This window comes from Peromyscus leucopus, chromosome 22, assembly GCF_004664715.2.
Source record: "Peromyscus leucopus breed LL Stock chromosome 22, UCI_PerLeu_2.1, whole genome shotgun sequence".
Classification (NCBI taxonomy): Eukaryota; Metazoa; Chordata; class Mammalia; order Rodentia; family Cricetidae; genus Peromyscus; species Peromyscus leucopus.
Genome location: NC_051081.1, coordinates 14,682,379 through 14,704,672, shown reverse-complemented (window position 1 = coordinate 14,704,672; position 22,294 = coordinate 14,682,379). Strand labels below are relative to the sequence as shown.

The 22,294-nt window shown below is 38.3% G+C and overlaps 1 protein-coding gene across 32 annotated transcripts in view; it reads right to left on the bottom strand.

The window, feature by feature from the left end:
• The window catches only part of Nrxn1 (neurexin 1), a 1,067,728-nt gene that overhangs the window by 619,501 nt on the left and 425,933 nt on the right, over positions 1-22,294 (bottom strand). For all 32 annotated transcript variants that reach the window (XM_037198226.1, XM_037198233.1, XM_028893236.2 and 29 more), the window contains one exon: positions 273-711. In XM_037198226.1, coding sequence (XP_037054121.1) covers positions 273-711 — 439 coding nt within the window. The remainder of the gene's footprint in view (positions 1-272; positions 712-22,294) is intronic.

Genomic DNA, 22,294 nt, shown 5'->3' with positions numbered 1-22,294 from the left:
TGCAGTCAGGATGTAAAATAAATGAATAAAATTTAATTTTAAAAAAAAAAGAAATGTTTGCTTAAGACACTGAAAGCATTTAGTCATTTGGGTTTTAATACTGAAGCATTATGATTAATTAGGCTCCTGATATTTTACAAGAGGTAAAGCAGAAACAGTAACTGGCAATATATTTTTAATGTAGCAAACCTTTAATAGGTCTTGGTTGTAATTATTCAGAATGGCAGGGGGTGGGAGGGAGTTTGTAATAGCACAGTAAAAAGTTCAATTACCTGACCGTCCATCCCGCTGGAAATCCACGTGATACCATTCTCCATCATTCACTTTCTTCTGCAGGGCTTTTATTTTGATAGTACCCGACCCCATGTCTAAGAGGAGGTACAGATGACCATCCAGCATTTCAATAGCAAAAAAGTCAACCTTAATCATCTGTGGGTGCTTGGCATCCTTTTGATGTCTCGGCTTTCCATGGCTAAACAAGATGAGGCCGTTTGGCTCCGTTGTACGGAAATCAAATGATATTGAGCCTGTTTTCTTTGCGTTCCATTTAGGCAAAGAAATGAAAGATTCTGGGGTTTCAAAAGTTATTGGGTCTAAGGTTGCCACATTTTCACACTTAAATGCCACCACTCCATGAATCTTCATCTTAGGATCTCCCTGCTTGGCAAGTCGAGATAACTCCAGCCTTACATCATTATTTTTATATACAACCTGTGGGTAGAGAAGAGCAGTGAGAATCTAGATTTCATATTTGAATATACATAACTTGTCTGCAGTTCATGGAATTTTCAAGTAGATCATGAAAAAACCCACCAAATATGAATTGATTTTGTTGTATAAATTTTTTTTCCAAATAAATAAATTTCAGCTATCAACTCACTTAACAAAAACCATTTGAATTTTTTTTAAACTGAAGCATAGAGGTATGTATAGATAGTGATACGGATACATTAATTGTATACCTTCCATTCACAAAAGTAATTGTGAGAAGTCAATAGGCTAAAATTCCTCCAAATCCCCACTAAAACTGAAATACCAAAGCCCTGGCTTGTGTTGTGCTGGGCTAATAGCTGAGCGCTGTTGGGAACCATAAAACTACTACATGTAAAGCAGTCTTCACTAGTCTATTCAGTCTGTGGTCCTGGTGTTTTACTTTACTTTTCATTTATGCAAATGTCAGATAAATGTTGTCCTGTACTCTTGTTTGCCAAGGCACTTCTTCTAAAGGGGAAAGGTTCTGGTTGCCTGGGGATAATCATAGGATTTTGGATATTAAATAACACACTGGGTAAACTCATTGGCAGGCTCTTAATATCACCCATCTGCTATTACATATGTATTTTGATATAAAGATAAAGGATCATATATTCTCTCTACCAAGTGCATATGGTGGATAATCACTTTTACACAGCATATACCTTATCCTGACTTAATGGTGAATTAGTTATTTATATCAAGATAAGTATAAATTTATTTAAGGGACTGAAAATTTCAAGGAAACCAATATTGCCAGGTTCTAATTTCATTTATTCACAAATAATGTTGTTAACCAAACCAATACAGTAGGCATTTCCTTCAAGGGCATAAACAATTAACCCAAGAGAGATGATGAGCTTTTTGATGTGATACAATGTGAATAGCTTTCCTTGTCAGTAATTAAGAGTTCAAGGCCCAGAATCAGCTTCTAGAGTTCAAATTCAGATGTGAGCATTACAAAGAGTGTGATCTCTACACGCCTCATTTCTCTCCCTTTTCACATTTCTATCCCATAGAGGCAACACACCATGGGATGGTTGGGATGATTAAATAAGAAAAGTCATGTAAGTGAGAAAATCTATATAAAGGCAAAGCAATATCAACTGCATTATAAGACTTAGATAATAGTAATTATATCAACCTATGTGAAACTAGATAGCTCGTTCTTTATCATATCTGAAAATCTACTCCTACAATTTTCTGTTAGTTAGAAAAAGAAGTTAGGAAATGAAACCCATACATATAATTGGTTTTTATAATTGATTTTCATCAAACAAATGAGTGACATCTCTTCAATGTTGAGCCTGTGGCTTCAGTTTTCTTTTATCTTCAGGAAGGATTACTATGAAGAGCAGAATGGCCTTTATTCTTTGAATAAATATGTACAATGGCTTAACAAGCATCTTCCGACAACAAAAGAAGAGAAAATGAATTTAAGCAATCTCAGAGAGGAATTACACTAATTCTTAAGAATACTGTCTTAAAAAGAGAAAGAACTATTACGCCTCGGGGAAGTTGATTTAGGATTGTCTTTCTTTGGAGATCTTTAGCACTAGAGAAAATGCTTTTCATGGATGATTTTCAAAGCTTTCATCATGACTTTTGTGCTATTCAGCCTGTTAATATTTCATAATTCCTTCTGGTTTATGTATTAGTATTTGGAGATAATTTGGGTATTCATTAAGGACTGAGTTGTTTTCTCATTTGCATGATATAGATGCCTCCGATCATCAATACTAACATATTAGCTATACACTCAAGCCTGCTTCATAGACATGGGTATTTCTGACATGAAGAAGCTAGGCTATGCATAGTTGTCCTATCTCATGAAGAGGATATCATCCATTCGAAAGTTGGAGGATGTGGTATTAATAAAACTGTTAGCAAGCTTTTTAGTAGCAGTCTTATAATTTTATGTGTCTTACTAATGAGGGCATTCAGGAAGATACTAGGAGAAAGAAGGAAAATTTTCCCTTGGATATATTTTTCAGAGTTAGCCATACAAACTACCCCCCACAGAGATGCAAAATGAATTCCCACCTTGATCTAGAACTACATCTTTGTGTAAGTAGCAACCTTGCTTACTGCTGCCTAGTACTAAGCCAGTGCCTGACATAGAGCAGGCAGTCAAGAAATATTTACTAACAGCTGAATCAAGTTTCTCCCTCACCCTATCAAACCAAGTTCTCAGACTATAGACTGTACTAAAATATCATAATTAAGTTCAGGCACACAAATAGAATATTGAAAAATGTAATGTGGTATTGTGGACCAACCTCAAAAATAAAGTACCATATTTTTAATGTATTTTTTCAGGGCAATATTTAGCCATTTGTGGACTTCCAGTTTGTGAACCAGTTGGCCAATACACTGGAAAGGGTATGAACTGTAGGGTGTCAATTACTTCTAGAGTGAATAATGCCCATGTGAAAACTAGAGAAATAAAATTTACTTTCCTGGCAGACCCATGCCATTCATTTTTCCTCCCCATTTTGTATTCACTGAAAGACTCCTTTGAAAAACAGAAGAGCAGTTTGAGGAGGATATGATCATCACTCTCAGGTTACCATGATTCCTTCATCTGACCCACATTCCATAATTACCCTATTTTTTCCAAAGTTAGACTTTCTCTTATAATCTCTAGTTCAATTAGACTAACGAGTGACTGAAAGTATTCCAAGCCTTCTTAGAATTCATGTGCAAGCTATTTTTTCTTTTCTGAAAGAACATAGTGCTTAATCATAGGTTTCCTTTGTAATTGTTCATGTAGAAATTTGAGTTCCACTTTTAAACAAACACACACACACACACACACACACACACACACACACACTGTCAATCTAACCATTGGTGATTCTACTTAATATTCATTTAGATCTAATTTTAGAATCAAGGGCTTGGCGGGTGATACATTTTTAAAGGAATTCAAAATGTTGACGTTCACCTCCCTGTTCCATCGGCTTTCACCTAAGCACAAAGGGACAGACAGGAAGCAGCTTTCAGGATTTGCTTGCTCTCTCTTTGTGTGTGTTTTATATTTAAACTGCTCTGTAATTTTAATACACTCTTATTAAGTCTTTCCCTTTTCCTTTGTATGTTAAGCACTTTGAAAATGTCTCTTAAAGCTTAACATACAAGAACAGAAAACAATTTGTAAGTGTAGACATGACATTTGAGGTAGATAATACTGAATACCATACCTTATCTTAATAATAAGCCTGAAAAATAGGTCCACAATGCAGGGCAAACAGCTTCAGTTATAGGATGTGTAACTGACAATCCAAAAATAAACTTATTTTAATTTGCATACTAATATCTATGCTTTGTGGCCTCGTGCATCTCATGTTCCTAATTTCTGAAGTTAACAGGTCAAAAGAAAAAGCCTATCGTATGTGTGAATTCTTGGACAGGTTTCCCTCTTAGTGTATGTGATTAGGACTAGAAATACAAGACACGATGTTTCATCTGTCCTTCTGTTGTGGGTTGGGTGCTGGGATATTGTTCCCTATTTTGAGTCAAATTGAAACACTAGAAAAGAGAGATTCACACCACCCTAGTGTATACAGAGGTGCCTCAAGGGTTATGTTAGAGGTTTCTGCAGAGGCAGCTGATAAGATACAGTTCTTCCCAGGGAGTAGGGAATGTGAAATTACTAGGAAAACATTTACCACTTAGAAGAGGACTTTTAAAAATAAGGATATTTGTCAGTTAAGAGATTTCAAAGAGGTTCTTGAATTGACATGCACTAATGACGGCTTTGAAGAATTAACTCTGACGGTGTGTAGGGTGGTAAAGAAAGCCCTATGCACATGCCCAGGCATGGGGATAGTTGGAGCCTATCGAATGGACATGAATGGCTCCCTTTAAATCACCCCGGTGTTTCCTTCCATACTTGAGAATGGTTAGACATGAGGATGTCTGACTTTTAATCTTGTCCTATCTGGGATCTCTCCATGCCTCCTCTCAGCATGGCTGTGCATGGGTCTGAAACACGACCAGAAGGCAGCCCACAAGCAAGAGACGTTCCAAAAAAGCAGGAGTTGTACTTGGTTGGCACAGTCCAAGAAACAGCTCAAGAAAGAAAATAAAATGTATCAAGACTCCTATATCCAATATTATTTTCTTATTTTAAAATTATGCCTTAAAATACGTTAAATTCAGTCAGATAAGCACTGTTAGGCACAAACTAAGGCAAAATGCTTAAGAACATGAAATTGTATTCATTTCCCCTATACATATACCCAGTCCAGTTGAATATGGCTCATTGAGGACAGAATAATTTAGTTTCTTTTATAGGTCTACTCATGATACATATTAAAAGTTTGTTCATGCTGCGTAAACTCAAATGTAAAATTTCCATACTACTAGTTATAAATTTGTTTATGCTAAATTTGTCAAAGTTGATGTTACTGATATTTTCAAAATATCTATATAAACCATAGTATGTGGTATCTCTCTCTAAAGTATGTAAGTAGCCAGGTATGGTGGTATATACCTTTAATATCAGCATTTTGGAGCAGAGGCAGTTGGATCTCTAGGAGTTTGAGGTAGCCTGGTAGACACAGTGAGTTCCTGTCTCAAGAAAATGCTAAGTATATAACATAGATCAGTGAATGTCATGAATATAACCAAATATAGATAAATGATATTTGGTAATTTTACACCTAAGGATTCCCGGCTAAAATACTCAGATTGTCTTTTTTTTATTTGATAGTACAAATGCTTTGAACTCCAAGCAGAGTTTTTGCATCTATAACACTGTCACAGTCCAAATGAATATAGACTGTGGCTAAAAGAGCAAAATATAAAGAAAAAGAAAGGAAGACCTTGCTTCTTTTATGACGAAACAAGTAGAAAATTAAGCTAAGTGTGGTGGGTCCTGAGTCCTAGCACTCAGGAGCCAGAAGCAGGAGGACTACAAAATCCAAGCCAGCGTTGACTACACAGTAAGTTTCAGGCCAGGCAGAGTGTGTCTTATACCAAAACAGAAGAAAGCAAGAACAAAGAAGGTTTAACATTGTTTTTCTATGTTCTTAGCACCATGGAGAGACAATTAAATAAAGCAAAGATAGTGGATGCCACTTTTCTTAAAGCATTACAGTCATTGTTGCCCTAACTTCTACCAACCATCATTTATTCTGAGACACTTTTTTCAAGAGGCACATGAATATTCCATTGATATTAAAGGCCCTGAGACCAGTGGGACTGTGAGACACAGACTTCCCCGTTGGTAAAGTTACTGTGCCACCCATGGCACCTGTGTGTCCGTGGAGCTGACTCAGGAGTGAAGAGTGGTGAGAAGGACAGAAGAGTCCATCAGTCCCCACACAAAGCAACCAAATACAAGGCTAAGAAAAACACTCCACAACAAGACACTGAGTATTAGAGACAGGAACATGAGGGCATTTCAAAGATAACTGAGGTTACTGGGGAGAATGATTCGGTTCTTTCTGGAGAAAGGAGATTAATCCTATTCAGAGGTCAAGTGCAGACAGAATCTTTAACTAAATACATCACTTTCTCAAACCGAAAATAACAAAATTGGTTAGAAAACATAAAAATAAGCTACAGTAACATTTCTCAATAAAAGCTTGGGGCATTTAAATTTATACCAAAAGTTCCTTAGAATCTGGACGGGAAAAAAAGTCACTATACTTTGCTAAAGCAATGTAGAGATTTTGTCTGAGACTCAATCGGACAGTCTCATGTATCTTATTTATAAACTATAACAGAATAAAATCAACAGTGCTTTGCCCTTCCACATACAATACACCAAGCCATGTAGGCAATGGCCCAGGATAATCGCTCCTCATACTGCAGCCTTCAGTGCTGTGACCAGCAAGTAGAACAGGAATCAGGACTAATAAATAAATAGTGATGCCTGCTTTTCTCACAACAATAATTCCATAATATCTTTAGGAAATGAATTTTAGAAAATTGTGTCAAATTTCAGTAATGTCAGGTTTGAGGAAGAAGTTTTTTTTTTTTTAATGCAAAATGTAAACTTGATCAATCCTCTTATTTTCAGATGAGGAAATGGAGGCTCAAAAAGGTAAGGGACTGTAAAAATTTGTCCTGAGACTTCAATGTTTTACAAATGTTGAAACAAAGAAAGCCATGAACCATGTCTCCTATAGATAGTTCCTTGAGGCCCTGACAGCGACACATGAGAAGTACTTCTCTTCGGCCCTCTTCCACAGGACTAGGAACTTGAGAAGAGGGAATGGTAGCTCATACAGGCAACACCACACATGCATTAGCTGCCTGCTAAGCTGATGCTCACATATGGAAGAGGAACTCCTGAAGGAAGAGGCGCATAGTAGTTCCATCAATGATGATATTTAGTCAGACACTGAAGGAATCAAGGAGAAGCAATGAAATATAGCATTTACTATTATTTTGAACATAGGCAATGAAGATCTTTCAGGAGCCTGCATAAATTAGGAGTAAAAGTTTTTATTCCAAATCAGCAGCTGTTGTTGAAAGGGGCAAGATCTAGTGACTGTATTAAAAAAAATTATCTGTCAGTCTCAATGAGGGAAAGATAATCAAAACTTCTTAAAGAAATCCATCTTCCCATGAACCAGTATTTCTTTGAACTGAAAACAGTGAGAACAAATGTCTTGTCTAGATTAACCAATAAAAATTTGTTTCACAATCTTACCCACATGAGTTCAATGAAACTTCTTCTATGAAAAAATTTTATACCTTTTTCAAGGGAGTGGCCTTAAGTATAAATATAAAACATATAATTAGTTTGTGCTTAAGTATTTACTGGTCTCATATGTATCTAGTATGTATACATATATACATACCTTATAAAATAAATTACCATTTACTATAAAGTTTTTCTTTTTATGAAATGATACAGTGTGTATTGCTGGGCATAGAGTAAGGTTTTGACATTTTAATGTATCATTTTCCCAGCATGTTCATCATTTTACCATTTCAATGTTATAAAATTCTTCCCATGAATATTTGGTAAGTATATTATTTTGAAGTAAAATATTTGTTATTTGATTATAAGTACATGCATGTGTGTGTGTGTAAAGTCTTATTTTAAATAGATTTGAAATGTGTTTGAAATAAGCATTTAGAAGTTGTCCTTGCTGAAAAGCATTGATTCCCGATTTAGACCGCAAGGTAACTACAGACAGGATAAAAGCCTTGTATCTGTGCCTTCACTTGGCACCTCTCTCCTTGCTGGGTCACCGGCTCACCTCTGTCCATGTGCACAATTATCACTAAGAGTGTTGGTCTAATCGGTCTCACCTCCCTTCAGGGCTGAAAGGCACAGAGAACTCACTGTATCAAATAGTAGTCATTCGTTTCTAGGAGCAGCAGAATCTCCAAAGATGGTTCCTGGAAGGAGCCCTCCTGGCCCTTCCAGATGAGGGCAGTTCTCCACGATGGTAAAGCTGTACCCTGGAGCAGAAGTAATTGTCTCCTGACAACTAGACTGATACTTCAAGCATGACAGTGATGCAGACTTCCCACCACTCACAGAGCTAAGAAAATGATTACTCAACACACATCGAAGCAAGAACTGCTTTAATTAAGGCCCTTGCCCCTTACCCCAATTCTTCCTCTATTTGAGCTTAAAGCTCCTGTCAGAATTCCAGAAGATGAGCTTGGGGCTCTCTAGAACCCTTGATGAATCAGTTTCGTTCTTTTAACTATTTGACCATCATCAGTCTCTTTCAATATCGTATCAGAGAGGGCAGCCAAACCTAGCCTGTCAGAGCTGCCAGATTCCAGACATTTGTCCTCAACATTCCTGTTAAATGACTTCTGTTTAAGGTGAAAAATACAAATTGATTTCTCCCATTCACAGCTACATATTGGAACCTACATGACTTTTTAATATCTCTTTTTGCCATTGATTTTTAAGAATCACCACATAGGATACATACACACACAATGTTCTAGAACTGAGCATTCTCTTTTGTCTCACTGAGCTATTTCTTCTTGGTACAGGTCCACATCACTTAATTATTATAGATTCACAATATATTTTACTATTTCTACTAAGCTATTTATGTTATTCTATAATGTGCATACATGACAGCACATGGAGGCGCATGCTTTCTCTGTGGACAAGATAAATGTTTGTAATGGTATTTGCAACTAATAAACATTTGTAACTATTCAAGTGTCTTTGATCTTTACAACCCAAATATACTCATTATAATTTAAAATTCACTTAAAGGGACTTTTTTATTTTTGATATTATATAATATAATTACAACATTTCTCCCTTCCCTTAAAGGAATTTTTTTATTTTTACTTTAATTTTTGTTTATTTGACACAGTGTCATTGTATATCTTCAGTTGGTCTTGAACTCAAGATCTCCCCCATCTGTATCCTGGGTACTGCAATTACAGTCTTGCAACACTACATCAGGCTTGAAAGGGAATTCTGAACAACACAAGGAATCATATCTTGCTTGGAATTACATCCCTATTGTGGCAGCTGTTAGTGAAGTTATAATCTATAAGAGTATGTTTTGTGTTTTAAAGTACTGGGGCATCTAGCCTCGTGCTAGAAAACATTTTACTAGTTGGAGGCTGGACATACAACTAAAAGGAGACGAGCAAGGAAAATAGAAAAACAGCCAATGCAGTTGTAAACATGTTCTCTCCACTCTAGCAATCACATGGCCCCGCCTGGGAGCTTCCTGCAGGAAAATACCAGAAGTATGTGACAGTGCACTGGAGATGCTTGCAGACGGGGCGAAGTACTTATTTTCTTTGATTGGCATCTCATCATGAGGCAAGGTCACTTGCCCAGGTCACAAAGCTAGTTCATTTGAGAGTCAGCAAGTAGTGAACAAAGTGTGATCTAAGTATTGCCACAGAGGACCTGGTATAGTCTCTTATTTATGAGAGTTCATGCCATGGGACTGTTCCGTCTGGCTTTTCCTATCATGATGATTATCAGCACTAAAATCTGAAAACCTCTATTAAACTTCCTCAACTGGGACACATGGGATCTGGTCAGCTAGTTGCTAGATTTTCAAAACTGTGGGACTACCTCTTCATTCCCCAACATTCTGCCTGTACTGCTCACCCAAGCCTCCACTGGGGCACCACGAAGCAAACAGGAGAAGCTGACATTTAAGACAGCCAACACTGCTGTTTGTAGCACCTGCAATAAAAAGACTTTGCAAAGTAGACTTGCTCCTGGGGGATTGTGTAAATCTACGATTTAATATTATCTGATGATGAAATATAAGGTGTATGTTTTTAACTTTATCTGTGTGTATATGTGTGGTGTGTGATCTCTGTGTATATGTGTCTGAAGTCATATGTTTACTTAACCAGTGACACTGCTTTGGGCAATTTCCAGATTCCTTCTGAAGTAGCTTTCCTCCTTCTCAAGAATGAGTTTTAAACCTTCTTTGGCAATGTTAATAAAGCATATTGAGATATGCAGTACTATGTGCTTGACTTTGGACATAGAGTAAAGTATTTCCATCATTCTACTCTTAAAGGAGAAAGACTCCGGAACTGAAGAAATAGCTGAATGGTTGGGAGCATTGGCTCCTCTTTTGAAGAACTCAGTTTCTATTCCTAACACCCACATGGTGTCTCACAAACATCTGTAATTCTAGTCCCAGGGGAACTGACTCCCTTTTCTGACCTCATCAGGCATGTACATAGCGAATAGACATATACACATGTAGGCAAAACACCCATATACATAAATAAATTTTAAAATAAAAATAATTAATCTTCAGGATCCTAACTGTTAAAATATTAAGTGTCTAAGAGAAGTATTCTCTTTATTTACATAAATAAGTGACCACTTTCATAAAAAACAAGCATGTCTCCAGTAAGTAATTAATTACCCTCAGATGTGACTGTCTACATGAATACTCCCCAAATCTCATCATTCTGTTTACCTTTATTTCTTTACCTTCCTTTTTATGAAGGATGCATTTTGTAATATTCCATCAGTTAAGCAAAGAACATTTAAGAAATACTTTGATCATTTAAAACTTATTAAAGCATTTTAAGGCCAAAATGAGGTAGCCTCTAAAATCTCAACCAGTTAGTTGATAGACCTACAGCCCAATGGAGATACATGCTGCGTTGAACTTGGGCTACAGTGAAGGGCCCGGCTCTCCTCGGCCTGTTGAAAACTTGAAAATATATATATATATATAAATTGTTCATTTTTCATTCCAAAATCTCTAAAAAGTATGAAGACCGCAGGTTGGGAACTTTTATTTTTCAATTACGACTGTTAAGTACTAGGGCATTTTGTTTTAATGCAATCTTTAATTACTTCCTTTGGAAGGTCTCCAGTGCATCCCATGTCAGATGGGGTGCATCTTTTGCCAGAGGTTGCTTAGTTCACTGTTTATGTAATGAATGGGGTTTTATACACAGCTGAATTTCTCATGGCACATGTTAGAAAATCCTTGGCAGCATTTAAACTGGAGAACCGAGAAACATATTGGCTCTGCGGAAGCTCAATCAGTTCCCAGGCAGGAGCAGAGCCTTTGCCAAGGAAAATTCACCAAAATAAAAAATACCAACATCAAATGTGTGCACAACCCAGAGAAAACTGAGTTTGGCATCAGGAAAAATTAATGGATACTTCAGTTATCTAAAATAGACCACAAATGATAATAGAGGAAAGGCTTTTTAAGCTTGGGAGAGAAGTAGGTATGGGAGAAAGATGTGTATGTTTTCTGGTTGCCTGCAGAATGCAAGTGCTGGCTGCCAAGGAGGGAGGGAGGGAGGGAGGGAAGGAGGGAGGGAGAGGGAGGGAGGGAGGGAGAGGGAGGGAGGGAGGGAGGGGGAGGGAGGGAGGGGGGAGGGGGGGAGGGGGGGAGGGGGGGGAGAGAGAGAGAGAGAGAGAGAGAGAGAGAGAGAGAGAGAGAGAGAGAGACTCTCATGTAACTCCCCATGTCTTTTTATTTTGGAGATATAAGTCACTAAAAGATATAATTTTTAAATTTGTAATATGAAATAAACAGTCACCAGATATTGGGAAATGGCCATATAAGTGACGGAGCAACTTAGACCCAGTATACAGATGGGTACATTGTTTCCAATGCTTTGGCCAGATACATATATGTAGTTTCCCATTAACTAAAGTTACAATAGGTCCATTTACCTAGGTCTAGAAAGGGATATTCTGCTACATGTCATCTGGTTCTAAAAAGATCTAAGTCCATTAGAAGATAATTGTTTCATTCAGTGATATTCTAGAATTAGGAGGGATTAAAGTATATTTTAAATCAAATATTAATTTGAGAAAATAACCATGAGAACATATTATTGACTTTTAAAAGATAGCAGCCTCCTACTCCTCTTTCCTAGGCACATCGTGTTCATTCCAATGTGGGGATGGCCTTGGGGTCCTCCTGTCTCAGAGTAACTATCATACCTCTTTCTTCAATATGTTGCCTCCAGCCAGCTGTTTTTCCAGCTCCCTCCCTCCTTTCCTCTCTCTCCCTCCTCTCTCCTTTCTCTCTGCAAGGGCAGTTTCCTCATCAGGACTGTTGTCCATTTCCCCAGCTCCAAATGCAGCTTGGCTTACGACCAGCTCCTGCTTTCTTGGCTAGTCAGTGGCCCTCTGCCCACATCAGTACTGTCTGTTTGGTGCCATTTAATTTCTTTATTTATTCACGTCACAGGGCTGGGATTACCAGCACAGAAATCCTGACTGAGGGGTAGCCTGGCCACTGCTCAGGTGGCTGAGCGGCTAGCTTTGCCTCCATTTGGCAGTCTTCTGTGCTGGCTGTGTACTGAACAAACTGTCAGCAGACAGTCTGTTGGAGTTGGCCACCCAGGTTTGCTTTGCCCTCACTGCATCAATCTCACATCAAACAGACAGCGTGCAAATGGAATATGAAATGTAAACTTTAGCTGGTGTGGTGCCTGGCATAGTGTTAGTGTGAGTCAAGAAAGGCAAAAACACCCAACCACCAAGAACCTCCCCAAGTGTTCCAGGCTTCTTGAGTTATCGTATAAATGATTTCTCAAACGTCTTGTTTGGTAAGATTAATTATCCTATTCAAGTTACACATATAGGTGATGGCCAAACAGATTCAGGACAGGCTTGAGATTGGTCAAGGCTGAGTGAGGTACTTACATGAAAAAAAAATACCATGCATATTGAAAATTCAGAAATCAAAACAGATACAATTTCAATGCAATATTTTGAAAACTGAATAAGAAAGTCTACAATTATCAAAATACTGGTGCTACATAAAAAACTGCTTTAGTTTTAGATTCTTCTTGTTTTTGTAGGCTTGCCATGTCATGGCACAGAACTACAATATACCATTTTAGTAGGATTCAAGATTCCAGTCTGATATATTTGTTGAAACAAGTGCCAGTAACTGAAGTTTCATGGTGCCATTAAATTCAGAACCACAATGCACTATTAATTGTTTAAGGTCTAATAGTCATTAAGAAAACCACTTTTATCTGAAGGACAATGATGGCAAACCCTGTTCAGTCAGACATGGTCCCATGCATTTTGCTTCATTGGTTCCTCATGCCAACCTGCTGAGATACAACAGACTCTGTCACATAATTCTCTTTCTGAGAAGCACATTGTTTGTCAGTACACATATTTGTGTGTATTTGCATGTGGGGGTGGTGTTGTGGTTTGGGTACACATGCACATTTGTGTACCTGCACGTACATTCATGTCAACCTTGGATATCATTCCACAGGTGCTGTCTATGTTTTATTTACTTATTTTGTTGAGACAGTGTGTCTCACTGGCCTGGGGCTCATCAAATAGGCTGTTCTGGGTGGTTCTCTGAACCTCAAGGGTCTGTTTCCCTGGCTCTGGGGTTACAAGTATGAGTCTCCATGTCAGAATTTTTTTCTTTAAATCGAACTCAGATCTTTGTGCTTATCATGCAAGCACATGAGCAACTGAGCCCTGATTCAGACTCCTGAGAGTCAAATGCTAAGTCTATAGTGCCTGTGTGTGGTCACAGACACTGTGATAAAATTGGGTTCCTCCTTATATACGTAAGGAAATGAAACTAACAAAATAAAAATAGTAGAATCCAATTATAAATTCAAGAAATACAGATATATGGGCCTTTTACTTAACCATATCATAGAAGCAAACAAAGCCTCTCAAAAATTAAGTAAGATATCCTTATTCTTGAATTCAGTGCCTCAGTCTCCCAACCCTACAATACTTAACTTTCCATAGTAATGACTCCAAGAATAGAGAGTGACACTAACTATAGGAACTCGTCAAAACTCCAGGGGGGAGGGTGAGAGAGGTTGTGCCCAGTGACTTGTTCTTCACTTTCCTCCTGACTCTGAACAACAGTCACACCCACAGGTGAACTGTAGTAAACCTCTGATCAGTGTTCAGGCCATATGAAAACCAGACCTAAACATTTAGAGTCTACTTGTCCTTCAAGATCCTAAGAAATCAATTAAGTTAACAGCTTTCAGTTTGGGCCAGGCTGGTAAAATCACCTCTAGTCCATGGCTGGTGGATTACTTTTTGTAAGCATATAGGTAGAATTTTTTGCCACTATCAGCCAGTGTGAAATATGATGCAAAATATAACCTTTAGCTCTTCATGCTAAATAGCACTATAATCATGTTTTTAAACTGGAGCATCATGATAGATTGTAAACAAAAGAACAGAGGACTCAAAGCAAACCCTTGAGATATTGTCTAGTAAATAAGTCCTTTCAAGACCTGATGCTCCCAAGTCACACAGCTTATTCACATTTTGATTATTTGGTTTACTTAAATTAAGGAGAAAAACCAGAATACTAAACAAAAAGCTTCCAATGCCTCTACTGTAGAATATCTACCATTTTTGGAGGGGTACCTGTAATTAGCTAGTATTATGAAAGAGAAAGTGGGTCTAAATAGGTGGTTCAATTATTAAGACTCCTCTCTAGAGAGGGCTTTAATTCAGTTCCCAGCATCCATGCTGGGTGGCTGGCACACACCTGTAACTACAGTTCCAGGGACATGCGATACCTCTGGCCTCTGCAGTCATCTACAGTAACAGGCACACACCTACACACATACACTCATGTACACACCAACACACATAAAAAAAAATACATCTTTTCAAAGGTGAAAGCAACTTTGCCTCTTGGGGAAACTTTTTGTAGAGAGGATGAAGGGTTGGAATGTGGGCTGAAAGCAGAATATTGAGGAGAAAAATACAAGGCCAAGATATAGAGGTAAAATAAAATATACAAGGCTTTGAGTCTCTATACAATGGAGGGTGTTTCCATAGTAAACTATATCTAAGTTGATGTTGTTAAGGACACTCAGTTAACTGAGAGTGGTCATGTTATTTAGGAAAACATCTTATAAATATGAATCATTCACCAAAACACTCTTCTGTCCTCATTTGAACATATTATTGTGTTTTATGTGTTGAAGGTGTTTTCAAAACATGTTAGATGAGTTTCAGAAGCTGGATGACTTCTGTAAGTGTCCTAACACTTAGCTCACCACGTCAGTCTTTGCTTCGCTACATGGCTGAGCTGTAGAAAGCAGCTCTGAGATTCGCAGTTGAATTGACATGTGTCCCACCAAACATATAAAGCTACTTGACTGTAGTCTTGAGTCCTCCAAACCGTGCCAAGACAACCTAAGGAGCTGTTGTAATATGTAGCACAATTCTCCTTACGTAGCACTATTATTGCATATCTATTTTAAAACAAACTTGAAAGCTAAAACTGTACACAATGTTCAGAGTACCCTGAATCACATTAAATACTCAAGCGTGCTTCTAGGGACCATAGACAGAATTATTTTTATAGATTTATTTTTATATTTTCTGTAGTCTGATCACCTTGGATCCAGGAGAGCCATGTGCCTCAAGATCTAAACTATGCTACGTTGTGTGACATTTTGTTTGTGTTCTGACAAATAAAGCTTGCTTGGAGATTAGAGGGCAGAGCTAGCCACTAGTTAACCATAGAGGCCAGGCAGTGGTGGCACACACCTTTAATCCCAGAACTTGGGAGGAAGAAGCTGGACGATCAGGAGTTAAAGGCCACCCTGGGCTATAGGAGATTGAACCAGTCTAAAAGTGAAACAGAGCTGGGAAGTGGTGGTGCAATCCCTTAATCCCAGCACTCGGGAGGTGGAGACAGAATTTCGCCCACCCCCAACTCCCATTCAGTCTGAGGATTTGTAGAGGTAAGATGTTTGTAGTGGCTGCTGCTCTGCTTCTCTGATCTTTCAGCTTTCACCCTCAATATCTGTCTCTGGGTTTTTATTGTTAAAACTAATTAGAATCACACTTCATCAATACCTATCTTTTTTTGGAAAGAATGGGTTGTAACTTTTTTTAATTAAACTATAGGAAATCACTTGGCAAGGACTCTTTGATAATTGGGCCTGGTTTTAAAGCTCAAACCAGAATGTCCACATTGGGGACGGGGTGTGAATAAGTTTTCAGTAGAATTTTGCTAATAGATTTCAGAATCTATCTATGTCTTGAAGAATCAAGAGGACAGTAAGAAGTCCCTAAAGGAGATACTGGGTTGTCACAAAATGAAGTGCTGATGCTGATGATGCCATCAGAAGGCAGCTAGCACAGAGAAGGTAAATGGTCAGCACTGGAGAAATGTGAAGAATGGAATTGAGTCTTACAGATCTGTGCACACTAAAAAGAAGTGGCTTCTCCAGCATGAGAGACAGTGAACACAGCTCATACCCTTCATAGTCTTAATTGATAATTTTTTCAGTGGACTTTTGTCTAGTGTATTTCTTTCCTCCTTCTTGGGTGAACACACTTGAGAAACAAATAACTGTGCTCAGTTTTGATAAATATTTCCAAAGTTCACAATGAGATCAAGCAATAATTATTCACTTTTTTGCTGTTGTTTATAAAATCACAATCTTTGAAGAGATATAAACATTTAGAAGGAGCAATGTCTGTTAAAATTTCAGTGTAAGTGTGGGAGCCCATAAATCACACAGCGTATTATAGAAGAGCAAAGCAGTCAAGTAACTCCAGAAGGCCCCTGTGACATGGAAAAATATTCAGATACGTGGGAGAAGACCTTAAAAGGAAGATGGGGGGAATAAAGGGAGAAAACTGGAGACCCCCAACTCCCATTGGCACCCAGCCTGGATAAGAGCCAAACCCGAAGTGGCTGGAGAATAAGAACCTAGGGATTCTAGCAGAATGGTTATCCTAAGGGACTCTCAGATTTCAGCCAGCTGTATAGACATCATGGGGTTTCTAGGTGGATCCACGGGGAAACAGAGACCTGAGGACAAGGATCTGGACAAATTGTATAGAAGTTTGAACCTTAACACAATCTCAGAGTCTCGGGTCCTAAAGCAGTGGTCCTCAGCCTGTGGGTTACAACTCCTTTGGGGGTCGCATATCAAATAGTCTGCATGTCTTAGGATTTCTATTGCTGTGAAGAGACACCATGACAACGGCAACTCTTATAAAGGAAATTTTTAATTGAGGTGGCAGCTTATGCTTCAGAGGTTCGGATCATTATCATCATGGCGGGGAGCATGGTGGCATGCAGGCAGACATGGTGCTGGCTACATCTTGATCAGAGGGCAATAGGAAATGGATTGTGTCACACTGAGCGAAGCTTGAGCAAGGGAGACCTCAAAGCTCACCCCCACAGTGACACACTTCCTCAAACAAGGCCACACCTACCCCAACAAAGCCACACGTCCTAATAATGCCACTGCTATGAGCTTATGGGGGCCAATTACATTCATGCTACCACACTTCATATCAGATATTTACATTAAGATTCATAACAGTAGCAAAATTGTAGTTATGAGGTAATAATAAAATTATTTTATTATTGGGGGTCACCACAACATGAGGAACTGTATTAACGGGTCACAACATTAGGACAGTTAAGAACCACTGCACTAACGCGTGGATGCCCACAACAACAAGAAAGACAACCTCCTGATGCTTGAAATATGTGCCAGTATAAGAAAGAGGTACATTTATAATGTGAAATCTATGCTAACATAACCATTCTCAGTGCGTGCTGGCTGGGAGACTTTTATTTTTGAAAACAAGAACCTTTCATGTCTTTCTGTTTCTTTCTGACTTAAAGAATATTCTTCTTAGTGTGTTCTTTTATTAATATAGACTTGTTTAGGCCATGTCTTTTGTAAATAATCTCATCAGTCTCCACATTAACGACAACAATAACATCCACCACTGGTTATTCCACTAACAGTAAACATTTTAGCCATCATCACTAATTAGTGTAACTGTTCTCCAATGAAAGTTCTGTATCTCCATTTTCAGACATAGTTATAAAGCTAAGGAAGTTTAGCTAATTTCCTCAGTGTCACACAGCTAATAAAAATAAAACATTCCATTATATTGCATTAAATCACAGCAAATGATTCCTAACAAATGAATAGTCCTGACAAACTGACACATTGACAGGTCTGTGTGGGGAAAGCTGACTTTTTTATCCTGAGGATTATGCATAGTCTCAGTAGACAGAACTCATGGGACACTAGAAGAAGGCTTAACATAGTGAGATTTTATGTTCTTATAAATACCTCTGCAATTAATGTGCAGTTTTATCCCAAACAGCTTTCCTGTACCCTATCTATTCAAGATAGCAACGGACTTATGTCCACCTGAGTATTGTAAGTATTTCTATCTTTGTCTTGATAATATAGAATTGGGTAATATAAAATATATTTAGGAGCAAATTTAAAATACAGTAGTATACCACATGGAAAATTGTCTGAAGATGGTGAGGAGACAAAGCCAATCCCTGCAATGTGTCAGAGGCTGGACAAAGTAAGCCCAATGGAATGACTAAACAGATGCAGTCTTTGGCATTTGAAGAGACCCAACCCTAAGCAGGCAGTGGGCAACATACATATTTGGTTAGAATGACAGATACATGATTGATGCAGGATGATGAGCAGACTCTAATGTCCAGCACATGTGTGTGCACCTGAGTTTCAGAAGAAAAACTCAGCCAGAAAAATGTATCTTCCACGGGTCTGTGCAATGGTTGTAAACTTTAAATTAGTTTCTGAGAAACTAAATATATATAACATGCAATATTATTGGTTAGCATGGGGATGGTTTGGCTATTGTAGAGGCTCAGAATTAAAGACGATTTTATTTTTACTTCATATTATTAGCAAGCAATCAAGAATGAAGCAGCTTCTCACTGAGTAGATGCCCCAAATGGGGGAAAATGTGCATAGGTTAAAAGTGTGCTAGAGTTCCCTCCAAGGCTGGGGGGGGGGGCAGTGGAGGAGAGGTGGAAAGCATGCAAGGACCAGAGGAGGGATGAGTGCTGTGGAATGCTGTCTTGTGAACATGACATGCCTGCTGCACACTTGAACTCACAGCAGTCATGACTTCATGCACAAGATCTGCACTAGATATTGCCGATCAATATTTCATCATGTGGGCAACTAATACTTTATGAACTAGGAAGAAAAAAAAGGCAGTCCCATTTCCATACTTTTGAAATTATGAGTACATTTCTCAATTGCACTACAACTTAACTACACACATCAAAGACAGCTTTTCATGAGGCCAAGATGAACCAGAAACATTAGCCTCCCTAAAAGGCTCTTCCAACATTTCTTCAGAAAGGAAGATGGCACACACCATTATAAGACTTCCACGATGAATTTCACTGACATAGCCAGGATGTACTACGAAAGGACAAGTAAGAAAGAACATGTTCAGGGCACTGTATCCTCAATGAAGGGGTCACTGACATTAGGAATTGTATGACAGGGGATGCCACTGTGAATCTGATGGCTTTTGCTGTAATACAACTTGAAGAATTGTGTTATAGTCCATATAAAGAACACATGTCTGAGGGCCATGGAAATAACTCAGTTATTAAAGAGACAGCCATGAAAGCATGAGAAGTGATTTTGATCCCAGGAACCCATGAAAACAAACAAGCAAACAACTAAACATAATAAATGCTTGTAACCTCAGTGCTGGAGAGTGACACAGGCAGGTTTCTGGGCTTGCTAGCCAGCCAGCTCAGTCTACCTGGTGAGCTGCAGGCTAAGGAGAGAGTCTGTCTTAAAAACAAGTTGAATAGCACTGGAGGAGCAAGTTTTCAGCTCTTCAGATTTCTTATGCATACACACCCACACCCACACAACATACTCTAAGATCCAGTAAGACTCAGAAATCGAGAAAGACACACACATGTACACACACACTCTTATACAGAGTGAGACACACACACACACACACACACACACACACACACACACACACACACACACACACACAGCCTTGTTGGAGTCTTTTCTCATTTGTGTTTCTCCATGCATGAGAACCCCCACAATTTTTCTAGCACAAGACGATACTGAGTCTAAGGCCTTAATCTACAGAGAGGAGATTTCTGCTAACCTGAAACAATAACTCATCTTCGTGTTCTTTCTTACTTAACAATAAATAAAAATTAAATATGAAATTAAAAATCCTGTGTACATAAAAATGGCAGTAAAGAGAAGCCGTCTATGTGTTATCTGACCAAGAGAAACAGAATAAACTTGTAGGAATCTCATATTCATTTAGATGTGCAAATTATTGTCACAGGATGTCCCTCAAACTGCTTGAGATATTGGCTTTTGTCAAGAAAAATGATGTGAAGCAAAATTTGGATATGCACCAGAAGCTTCAGTCTTCAAGGGTTTTCAATTTCCTCCAGTTTGCAAGTTTGGAAACTGAACGGTTCAGCATATCTCTAATAAAACTCATCTCCCAGGGTTCCTTTTCTATGCAGGCAAAATCAAATTAACTGTGAGCTGAAGAGGTTAGATACATGCATAATGGGAGTATCAAACTGTAACATCTCCTCACTCTGGCTCTCTAAGGTCCCCTAATTTCTGCCCAAGAGAGGAATACAAATATTAGCTTCACCCAAGATCACTCTGACAAATCTGAAGAGAAGTATGGATTACAAAAGAGGAATACTACAGATTGAATTATCCCACCATGCTGCCAGGATATCCATAGATAATACTACAGTTCTCTAGACTTTCACTTAACACTTGATGACAGGCAATAGAATTTCAATCTTCATGCTCACCCTGTAAGTTGTGAGACCATTGTCTTCACAGCTAGGCAACCATTTGAATCAGGGGATCCATACACTTTGACGAGAGAGCTGAAGTGATAAGCCTTTTGAGCCATGGGCTGCTGTGCATACCACACAGCTGCCCTCCACAATGATGCATTGCACTAATATGCTCTCAGTGTGCACTTGCTTGAATGTATTAGAGCAATACATCACTGAAATGTTTAAGCTTGTATGATACACTGCTGTGTGAGATAGAAATGGTTGCCTGAGGCTCGTTTTAAATACTTAATTCTTAATGTTTTGCATTAAATGATGTCTATATCACCTTTTTGGTGGTTTGGGAGACATATTTTGGTATTGCATTATGTTATTTTTGAAATTCAATGATTTTTCCCATCTTGAAGGCAGTCCAATAGCAGAGCACTTCTTAAAAGGAATGAATGTTCAGAAATTGAGTTGTACCTATGTATGATGTGGCATGAACAAAGAAGTCTATGTGTTTCTAGCTAGCAATCAGTGCTGAAATCAAGCCCTCAGCAAGAGCCCTGGTTGCTTGGATCTTTTTGAGGGGGTAGGCCTATGGGCTAGCAGTGAGCCCTGGACAAGAACATGGGAGTCAGGTGGAGAAGCTTCCCAGAGACAAAAGTACTGTGTGTGTACTTGGCTCGATGTTCTGATAATGTACATTCTTTACGATGGGATTGCATGGCTGTAATATGTATACCCCAGAATTCTCTCTCTCTTTGTTCTAGTTATAGATCAAAGTATGGAGTAACTTCTGGAAAAATAGCAATACACAAATTGTAGATATGTTCAACTTTTGTATTGTCATACATGTTATGTCTGAATTACCCAAATTATGTTGACAGATGGGCATCCCATGAGAGCATAGCCCACATTTAATTTGCCTACCATCTTTCTCTATTTCACCTTTTTAAAAAAGATTTATTTATTATGTATACAGTATTCTGCCTGCATGTACACCAGCAAGCCAGGAGAGGGCACCAGATATCATTACAGTTGGTTGTGGGCCAGGACGTGGTTGCTGGGAATTGAACTCTGGACCTCTGGAAAAGCAGCCAATACTCTTAATCTCTGAGTAATCTTTCTGTCCCTGCTTCACCTTTCTTGATGCATGAAGTGTGTTTAGCAAACACTTGTTCAGTATACCAACATGCTGTCCATTTAGAGTAGATTCATTTCATCAGCAAATATTTTTTAAGAAGCATAGCAAAAATTTCTTTAAATGTGACTGTGCATGCTCATAAAAAATAATTTCACCAAGTAGTGGTAAGTAATGACAGTCTGAAGACACAGAAAATTATTTGATTGTTACTGGTCACAGGAGTAATGGTGGTGTTAAAAATGATTATATTGATTGAAAAGTATTATTTTTTCCACATACGATTTTTCAGATTTCTTTTATTTCCTAAAGAAATATACTCCAATATAGAGCCTATACTGTGTATGTGTTCATAAATTCA